The 10,717-nt window shown below is 38.3% G+C and overlaps 1 protein-coding gene across 1 annotated transcript; it reads left to right on the top strand.

Moving 5' to 3' along the window:
• Positions 1-6,707: 6,707 nt before the first annotated feature.
• On the top strand, positions 6,708-7,939 carry LOC133235905 (olfactory receptor 12D2-like). Its single transcript, XM_061397687.1, has one exon. The coding sequence runs from the start codon at positions 6,743-6,745 to the stop codon at positions 7,694-7,696; it is 954 nt and encodes a 317-aa protein (XP_061253671.1). The 5' UTR covers positions 6,708-6,742; the 3' UTR covers positions 7,697-7,939.
• Positions 7,940-10,717: the final 2,778 nt, after the last annotated feature.

Raw genomic sequence — 10,717 nt, 5'->3', positions numbered from 1 at the left:
AGGAATAGTATAATGCCGGGGACCAGCCCCGGCTGATCCAGGGTATTCGAAGGGGAGACGGCGTAGGCGAAGATCAGGAAACAATTGCTTAATTAAACGTTAATTAAGGATATAAAGAGTAATAGAATGAGGATAGCTCAGTAAAATTCAGTGAAGAAAAGAGGCTGAAATAAGGATAGCTTAGTGAGGAAATTCAGTGGAGAAAAGAGGCTGAATAATTCAGCCAGAAGGTAAGAGAAAGAACGACATGGTGAGACCAAGTTTCGGTGAACAAGGCCCGCACTTTATTTTCCAAAGTAGTTTTTATACCTTAAGTTATGCATAGAGGATAATGGGGGAAGGGGTAGAGTCTTGCAGCAAACCAGGCTTTCTTCCTGCAAACTTATCATATGCAAAAGCTTAGGTGATTTGCATCATCTTCTGGCCCGGAGGCCTGTTAACATTTTAAGACCTTTTCTTCAGAAAATTTATTTTTCTCTAAAGGTGATTGGTCAGGAGCCACCCTCCAAAAGCATTAGATAAAGTTGCATTCCTGCAGAGCAAAGGTGTGGTGGGCTATAACAAGAAAAAGAATTAACTCAAGGGTCCCAGGTTACAAACATTGAGGCAACTGCTTACATTTCTATACACCCATTATATCAATCAATACACCGCCAAGGACACAGTAGGTAAGGGATATGGAGACTTAGCAGCAAACATTGGCCCAACAAGTGAAAAACCCTTCACCAATACAATTTCTAATCAATCTTTTAACTACTCAAAGGAATCTGTGTTTAGACAGTTTAGAACATCTCCTGCCTCTCACAGTTGGGAGGCTCTGAACAATCACATGTTGCCGGAAAAAACCTATTCAGGCAGGCTAGAGGACTTCCAAAAGAGTTTGTAGGTTGAAACACTGTCACACCCAAGAATTATTAACTGGAGCTGTAAGCTAACTCTTTTTCAGAGAGAGGTAGTGGGGGACAGCCCCCCGTAAAGTCAGAGGTGTAGGTGAAAGCACAAAGCAGAAAGTAGGCAGACTCTGGTTTTGGGGGTAGATTGCTCGAGAATTTCCAGGGAGACTCCTGAGGCTTGATCCCGCCTTTGCGTATGCCAAGCCTCCTTCCTCATGACCTTTGCCAGAGGCGGAGCTCGCTCCCCGCAGTATAAAGAAAAAAGAAATGAAAAAGCCCAGTAAGTTGCATTAAACAGTGCATTCCTAGGTAATAAAGGGAAATTTGAACAATTGTACACTCTCCATGGAATCTGAAAGTTGAATTTGTTTGGGAGATATTGGTTGACACAACTGATCTGTCATGTTTGTGCTCTTAAATAAAATCAGGTACAGAAATTTGCCTCAGTTACTCATACATTGTATAGCTGGAAAGTGCTTAGGCCAGTTTATCTGTGTGTTTCCTGCAAGTTAACTTATTATAATGTTAACAATAAAATTATTATGCCATTATACTTTAAGGATTTGAATTTAGGATCATGGGCTCAAATGGAAAAGTAAATATTAACTCACACATGAGTGAAAGGACATTTTTAATCAGTATGTCGTGATTTCTTTTTCTCTAAGCAGGGAGGCAAGTAATTAAAACAAGTATTGCTGTCAGTTCTAGTTAACAGAGGTAAAGTAACCAATGGTTTATCCAGAGTTTGTGAACTCTGACTGCCAAGATGTATTATAAGTCAACTGACAACCTGTCAAAGATTACTGTAAAATATTGTTAAAAGTATAGTCAGTTTAAAAAAAATCTCAGGAATACATTTTTAGCTTTTAGCATGTTATCTTCCTCTCAATTTTTGGTCATGAGTATTGAGTTTCAAAACGTTGCCTATCATTTATTTTGTTCTTTGAATTCTATACATATTTTCACAGATTGTAATGTGATATAATATGATGTAATTCCAGTGAAATATAAAGAATTCATCAAAAATTTTGTCTTTTTTCCTTATCTGCCACCAAGCTATACTAAGTGAAAGTTATTAAATAGTAATTGCTGAAGTATGTTTGGAGGCTAATAGACAAGAATTACTATGTTCCTCACTTTCTAAGTTCCTAGATGTGCCGCTGATACAGACAGATAAATCAAGATTATAAAAGGATATTTTGAGGTCACGGACGGACTGCTTGCTTTTGTAAACCCAAGAAATTTGGTTCTAACCTGACTCACATGGTTCTTCCATCTTCCACTTCTACCTTCTTTGGTCTCTTGATTCCAATTTTGTTTATACAGGAATGTGTATGGGAGAAGGCATCTTACATCCTGCACTATCTCAGACAGAATTTCTATTGAACGGAATTTTTGACATAATCCAAGCTTCGTAGAGACTGTAAACTGTAGAGGAGCACATGGTTACCTATTGCTCTATGACATGCTGTCACCCTAAACACAGATGGGTAAACACCTATTTAATTAAACTGCATTATTCGGTGATTCAGAAATTGGGGAAAGTACAACAGAAAAGCACTGACTCTATTTAATGTTTCAGGTCTCAACTGAGATGACTTTATCAACAGATGAATGAAATAATTTGTTTAACTTCAATGTATTTGTATGATAAATGTTCTCAGAACAATAAAAATAAAAAAAAAAAACACATATAATGTTAACGTTATGACTGTATGGCCGTCTCTTTGAGCTATTCTTATATAAGGAGACAGGGCAGTGACTAAACAGAAATTGTGAGTTTTAAGTAATCTTTCTGATTTTATGTCCAAATCAGTGTTAGACTTCTGTTTATTGATTTTATTCCTCAGCCCTATCTATAGGAAATTTTCTCAAGAAACAATTCCTCCAGGTTTTTCTCTAATGAGTAACTCTGGGAACTGATCTCTAAGGCCAAAATGATTTCTTCCTCAAAATCCTTCTGGTTCAAGAGAGATAAAGCTTGATAATGCCCAGTTTCTAAACTACATTATTTTTACCTGGTCTCATCAGTGTATTCCAAGGCCCTGGCTCCTTTGCTCTTCCATCTACTCACCAATATCATTGGATAGAATGGAGAATTCCAAGGTCATTGTTTATAGAGATTGGGGTAGCCAGAGGCAAGTGTTGAAGCTGTCATTTGGCAAATGGAGTAATAGGATCAGCCTTCAAAGTGGACTATAGAGAGTTCAAGTTCTGCACTTGGTGGACTGCATAAGGTTGACAGTCTATGTGATTGTGTCTGTTAGACTGTGACAGTCTAACAGATTTGTGTATCTGTTTCCAATGCAGTATGTAAATCAAGCCAGCTGAAAGAAAATATCTTAATGGTTAAGACAGCTACTGTAGAACTGCCTAGTTGGAAGTTAAATATATAAGCCAGAGTTAGGAAAATAAGTTGAAATTAGAAGTATAACTTGAGAGTTATCTGTTTATAGATATATAAAGCACAGAACTAGAAGACAGAGAAGAGGAGATGCACAAAAGTGAATGATAAGGAGGAAGAGCAGTAACCGGCCAAGGAGACTGGAAAGGAGTCACCATGGTGGCTCTCCTGAATGCACTTTTTTTTATTGGAGTATAATTGCTTTACAATGTTGTGTTAGTCTGCTGTACAGCCAGATGAATCAGCTATATGTATACACTTATCTTTCCAAAATGTATTTCAGATGCCGATGGCATGGATGCTGATGGCATGGGCATTAGTAATAGAGAGTAGAGACAGTGAGCCTGTAAAGCTGCTGATGAAATTAATAATTAAGAAATTATTAATGTGATGAATATATTATGAACTTCGGCAAAAATGAAACACAATTGAAAGGTGGACAAAGTACATTGCATTTGTAATGGCAATTAGAAAGCTTGGATAGATGTTGGATTGCATATAGATATTCCTCGGATGAAGCAGATACAATACTACTACTAAAGCAGAGAGCAAGAAGTGAAGAAGACACACATTGGCAATATCAGCCTCATTCTCCTAGGGAGAAGTGTGAGGTCTGGGATACCACAATAAAAGAAAATATTTGAGTGTTAATACCAACAGTAGGAGAATCCTGGTGTTCCAGTGCTTAAGAATCTGCCTGCCAATGCAGGGGACACAGATTTGATTACTGGTCCGGGAAGATCTTACATGCTGCTGAGCAGCTAATCCCGTGTGCCACAACTCTTGATCCCAAGCTCTAGAGCCTGAGAACCACAACTACTGAAGCCGGCATCCTCTAGAGTCCATGCTCTGCAACCCGAGACGCCACCGCAATGAGAAGCCCATGCACCACAACGAGGGAGTAGCCTGGGCTCACAGCAGCTGCAGAAAGGCCGCGCACAGCAGTGAAGACTCAGTGCGGCCAAAAATAAACAAATCAATTAAAAAAAAAAAAAAAGACACCAACAGTGAAGTGTCAGACTAAGAAGGAACAAAAGCATTACCGCGTCTCCTCATTCCTCTCTTTTTTTATTCCATAGAACCACAGTAATAAATGAGTAGAATACCTAACGGAGAAGGCAATGGCACCCCACTCCAGTACTCTTGCCTGGAAAATCCCATGGACGGAGGAGCCTGGTAGGCTGCAGTCCATGGGGTCGCTAAGAGTTGGACACGACTGAGAGACTTCACTTTTACTTTTCACTTTCATGCATTGGAGGAGGAAATGGCAACCCACTCCAGTGTTCTTGCCTGGAGAATGCCAGGGACGGCGGGGCCTGGTGGGCTGCCGTCTATGGGGTCTCACAGAGTCGGACACGATTGAAGCGACTTAGCAACAGCAGAATACCTAAACGATAATCATCTTTCTGTGCAGATCAATAGGATGTGACTGGCGCTCATTCCTTAACTGTCATCACCCAATGTCCTTCCATTTTATATAGAATTCTCCCAGAGCAGTCCCCAAGATGAGAAAGTGTATCCATACCTCTGTCCCAGGAAGTGAAAAGTAATTTTAGAGAGTGCAGTACTAAGTGAAGTAAGTCAGAGAAGAAGTATCATATGACATCCCCTGTATGTGGACTTTCAAAGAAATGATACAAATGAACCTACTTGTGGGACAGAAAAAGACTCACAGACTTAGAAAATGAACTTATGGGTGCCAGGGGAAGGGATAGTTAAGGGCTTTGGTATGGTTGTGTACACACTGCTATATTTAAAATGTATAACCAACAAGAACCTATTGCATGGCACATGGAACTCTCTCAGTGTTATGTGCTGGCCAGGATGTGAGGGGAACTTGGAAGAGAAGAATGGATACATTTACTTGTATGACCTGAGTCCCTTCACTCTTCACGTGAAACTACCACAACATTGTTAATTGGCTAAACTCCAATTAAAAATAGAAAGTTTAAAGTTTGGGGGGAAAAAGAAAACATAGGCCATTGAGACCTATACTGTCTGTGATTCTTAAACTAAGAAAGAAGTATAGTAAGGAAAGAAAATAGGAATGATGGAAAAAAACAAAAATGGAACTCAAGATAGGAGATCCCCAAGGAGAATTCTCTCATACTGCAGGTATAGAAAGAGCCTCCCAAACCCCTGGGATATTCTCTCTCAGGGTTTGTCTGAAGATCTGTGGAACATAAAAGACAGGCAGAATTTCAGAAAGAAGAGGTTTTGGAAGATGAAGAGCTTATGTACTTGGTCCCAATATAAGCTGTCACTTCAAATATATTTTTACTCTTTATTTTTCTTAATGTTTTTCTACTATTTACTTTACAGGAGTGTCAACCTGGTAAGCTTTCTTAGCGGTGAACTTGAACACTCAAACAGGTAGGAGAATGAGCCAGGAGACAGGCTGGGGAGTTGCACTTATTGTCTGCCTTCTTGCTAGTATTGAAGTTGAATGCCCAGGATTTCGGGCTAGTTTCCTATCTTATGATGGACTCCCCATTGTGTCTGTGGATTATGAAGGCTCTTTACTGCCTACATTTTTATTGCCTTTCTCTAAGTGTTCTCCAGGGTAAATATGTGATCTTTAAATATTCAGGATGCAGTGAAATAAATCATTTGGTACATAAAGTCTGATTACTATTATCTTTAGATGTTAGGAAATGGTTCTCTTCCCCAAGGATTTTTGAAACAATTTTGTTTTGAGGGGAGAGAACCAAAAATGATATTTGGCATATCATGCATCTCTTAAGCAGGAGTGATAAAGTTTAATAATATAAAAACATACATGGTTATCAAGGAAAGCTACTCTGAATACCTGGAAGCCAGCCTTCAATAAAGCTGAAATAATGGTTAGATATTTACTCAAAATTTTTTCTAGCTATAAGGGTGAGAATCCCATGGGATTGCTAGAAATGTTCCCTACTGAATCCACTTTTTAATTCTAGTCACATCAAATCTTTTTCTTTTCCTTTCAAGGATTTCCCAAACTTAAAATGTTTCCTTTTTACAGAAAGCATTCCATAGTTTGCATCTCTATTTCAGTTTCCTTAGAGCTCTTACTGTTCTGTCTTTGTTTATTTATCTTAAGTAAGTCAAATGAGTTCTTACTTTGTTAAGAAAAAGCAGCGTAGTGGACTATTTAAAAATTGACTCTCTGTTAGATCTTAGGATGATAAAACACAAGTGTTATTAGAGAAGAGGGTAGGCTGGCAACATGCTCTGAATCCCTGGAAGAAAGAAAAATATTGATAAATCTAATTTTTAAAAAGTGTTTGAGTAACAGTCCACAAACACCATGTAACTTCAATATTTAATAATCTAGTGGTCCAAATATTGTACAACCTGTGATGCTCGGACTATTTAAATAGCAATGCTCTCTCTCAAAATATTATTGTCTGGATGAGAAAATTCTCAGCAGGAGGACTCCGGTCCCCATCAGAGATTGCATTCCATGTTATTTTGTCTTTTCTTTCAAGTGATGCTGAATCGAACATCGGTCACTGAATTTCTCCTCCTGCCAGTGACAGACATCCAAGTACTGCAGCCTGTTCTCTTTGTGCTTTTCCTTGCAATTTACATTGTCAATGTGGCCGGGAATGGAGCCATCCTGATGGTTGTCACCTCTGATCCAAGACTCCATTCTCCTATGTATTTTTTCCTGGGAAACCTGGCATGTATAGATATCTGCTTCTCCACAGTGAGTCTGCCAAAGATGCTGGAGAACTTCCTCTCTACACACAAAGCAATTTCTTTCTTGGGCTGCATAAGCCAGCTTCATTTCTTCCACTTCATGGGCAGCACAGAGGCCATGTTGCTGGCCGTGATGGGCTTTGACCGCTTTGTGGCCATCTGCAAACCACTTCATTATACTCTTATCATGAACCATCAAGTCTGTATCCAGATGGCTGTCACTGTCTGGATCATTGGTTTTTTCCATGCCCTGCTGCACTCAGTAATGACCTCACGCTTAAACTTCTGTGATTCCAACCAGATTAATCACTTCTTCTGTGATGTTAAGCCATTGCTCAAGTTGGCCTGTGGGAACACCGAGCTCAACTGGTGGCTGGTCAATAATGTCACAGGTACAATTGCCACAGGTGCATGCTTTCTAACATTCCTGTCCTATTTCTATATTATTATCTATCTTTTCTTCAAGACCCATTCTTGCAGAATGCTTCGTAAAGCACTGTCTACGTGTGCCTCCCACTTCGTGGTAGTTGTTCTTTTCCACGTCCCTGGTGTTTTTGTTTACATTCATCCTGCCTCAAGTAGCTCCATGGACCAGGATCAGATCAGTGCCCTTATGTACAATGGGGTCACTCCTGTGCTAAATCCACTGATCTATACTTTGAGGAACAAGGAAGTAAAGAGGGCCTTGAGGAGGGTGATTTCAAGGAGTCAATGACTTGAAGAAGTCTAGAGAACTCTTCTCAGGCATAAATTAACAGGCAATGAGAAACTGGAGATATGGAATTATTCTGCTTTGCAGAGTGTTTACTATCTGTGAAACAAAAGGAACTGTCTAAAAGAATAATAAATGGAAAATCCAGTAAGTCATGTTAAACAATGCATTCCTATATAATATAAGGAAAACTTGAATAAATGGGATACTGCTCATTGAATTCGATTGTTGAATTTGTTTTGGAGGTATCAGTTGATAAAAATGATTTGTTATCTATTTTTTGTGTTCTTGAATAAAATCAGATACAGAAATTTGCCTCAATTACTCATATGTCGTATAGTTGGATAGTACTTAAGTATGTTTACCTATGTGTTCCCTGCAAGTTAACATATCATAATGTAAATAATAAAATTATACTGTTTCAGGGACTTCTCTGGTGGCCCAGTGGTTAAGACTCCAAGCTCCCAGTGCAGAAGATACAGGTTCAGTCCCTAATCAGGAAACTAAGATCCCACATGTTGCATGGCACAGCCAAAAAATAAAATAATTTTTAAAAATTATTACACTTTAAACTGTTTTCTTAAACTGCTATACTTTAAGGATTTTAATTTAGGGCCATGGACTCCACAAGAAAGAAAACGTAAACTCACATATGAATTAAAGGACATTTTTAAGCAGCATGTCATGATTTCTTTTTCTCTAAGCAGAGAGGCAAGTTATTAAAATAAACAGTAGTCTGAGTTCTAATTAATACAGGTAGTGTAACTAATGGTTTAGCTAAAGAGTTTTGTGAACTCTGACTCCAAAGATATTTAATAATTCAATTGAATAACCTGTCAAAGATCACTGTAAAATATTGTTCAAAGTGGAGTCAGCTTGAAAAAATGTCAGGAATATCTTTCTAGTTCATTATTATGTTATTTTCCCCTCAATTTCTGGTCATGGAAAATTGAGTTTCAAAATTCTTCCTTTTTACTTAGTTTTTTTATTTCTATACTTATTTTCACAGACTGTAACATGATATATTATGATGTAATACCAATGAAATATGCTGCTGTTGCTGCTAAGTCGCTTCAGTCGTGTCTGACTCTGTGCGACCCCATAGACAGTAGCCAACCACACTCCCCCATCCCTGGGATTCTCCAGGTAAGAGCACTGAAGTGGGTTTCCATTTCCTTCTCCAGGGCATGAAAGTGAAAAGGGAAAATGAAGCCGCTCCGTCGTGTCCAACTCTTAGGGACCCCAAGGACCTCAGCCTACCAGGCTCTGCCATCCATGGGATTTTCCAGGCAAGAGTACTGGAGTGGGTTGCCATTGCCTCCTCCAATGAAATATGAAGAATTCATAAAAAGTTTTTGTCTTGTTTTTCTTTTCTGTCACCAAACTTATACCAAGTGAAAACTATTAAATAGTAATTGCAGAAGTATTTTTGGAGCTAATTCACAAGAATTACTATGTTCCTCACTTTCTAAGGTCCTAGAAATACCACTGGACCTGAAACCATGGTGGGGGCCAGCACTTAAAACTATTTAGAGATAAAGAATGCTGTGGCAGTTCAGTGGTGAAGAGTCTGCACTTTCTTTCTCGAGGGTCCAGGTTCAATCCCTGGTTAGGAAACTAAGATACCACAAAGCCAGGGAGCACAGCCAATAAAAAAAACATTGAATAGAGATACAGACAAGTAAGACTGTAAAAGAATATTTTGAGCTGATAGACTATTCAAATTGTTTACATTCACTTTTGTAAATCTAAAGAATTTGGTTCTGATCTTACTCATATGTTTCTTCTATCTTCCAATTCTACCTTCTTTGGCCTCTTAATTTCAGTTTTGTTAATAAAAGACTGTATGTGGGGGCAAGATATCTTACACTCTGGACTGTCTCAGAATTTCTGTTGAACAAAATTTTTGACATAAGCCAACCTACATGGAGGCTGTAAACTATAGAGGAGTACATGATTACCTATAGCTGCATGATACACTGTCACCCTAAACAGAGAAGGTTAAGCACTTATTTAATTCAACCGCATTATTCTGTGATCCAGAAATTGGGAAGAGTACAGCAGGGAAGCACTGACTCTGTTTAATGGTGTTACAGGTCTCAACTGAGATGACTTTATAGATGTATGAAAATAATTTGATCAACTGCGATACATTTTCATGACAGAAATTCTCAGAACAATCAAAATAAAAGGACATATATAACAGTTTATGCCTGTATGTCAGTCTCTTCCAACTATTCTTACTTAATGAGACAGGGCAGTAATGAGGCAGAAATTGTCAAGTTTTAAGTAATCTTTCTAATTTCATTTCCAAATCAATATTCGGCTTCTGCTTAATTGTTGATTTTATTCCTCAACTCTATCTATAGGAAATTTTCTCAAGAAAAATTTCTCCAGGTTTTTCTCTAATGAGTAACTGTGGGAACAATTGAGATCTAGTTTCTTAGCAAGTTTAGTTTCTTTTATCTTTTTTAAATTGAATTATGGTTTATTTACAATATTATCCTACCATCAAGTGTACAGCATAGTCATTCATTAATTTTACAGATCATGCTCCATTAAAAGTTATTACAGAATAATCACTATAATTCTATCTGCTATACAATGTATCCTGGTTGCTTATCTCTTTTCTTTTTTAATGGATAAGCAACAAGGATACATTGTGTAGCACAGAGAATTATATTATTATATTACCTTTCTTTTTTCTTTTTATTTATTTCCATTTATTATTATTATTATTTTAGGCTTCCCTCATAGCTAGTTGGTAAAGAATGTGCCTGTAATGCAGGAGACCCTGGTTTTACCCCATTGTTGGGAAAATGTACTGGAGAAGGGATAGGCTACCCATTCCAATATTCTCAGGCTTCACTTGTGGCTCAGCTGGTAAACAATCTGCCCACAATGCGGGAGACCAGGGTTCAGTCTCTGGGTTGGGGAAGATCCCCTGGAGAAGGGAAAGGCTACCCACTCCAGTATTATGGCCTGGAGAATTCCATGGACTATATAGTCCATGGGGTCGCAAAG

This window comes from Bos javanicus, chromosome 23 (assembly GCF_032452875.1).
Source record: "Bos javanicus breed banteng chromosome 23, ARS-OSU_banteng_1.0, whole genome shotgun sequence".
Taxonomy (NCBI): domain Eukaryota; kingdom Metazoa; phylum Chordata; class Mammalia; order Artiodactyla; family Bovidae; genus Bos; species Bos javanicus.
The sequence above is the reverse complement of the archived record's forward strand: the minus strand, read 5'-3'. Positions and strand labels throughout refer to the sequence as shown.

Bases quoted from the DNA above. Each gene is read 5' to 3' on its own strand.
- LOC133235905 (XM_061397687.1), top strand. From the start codon at position 6,743: ATGTTATTTTGTCTTTTCTTTCAAGTGATGCTGAATCGAACATCGGTC.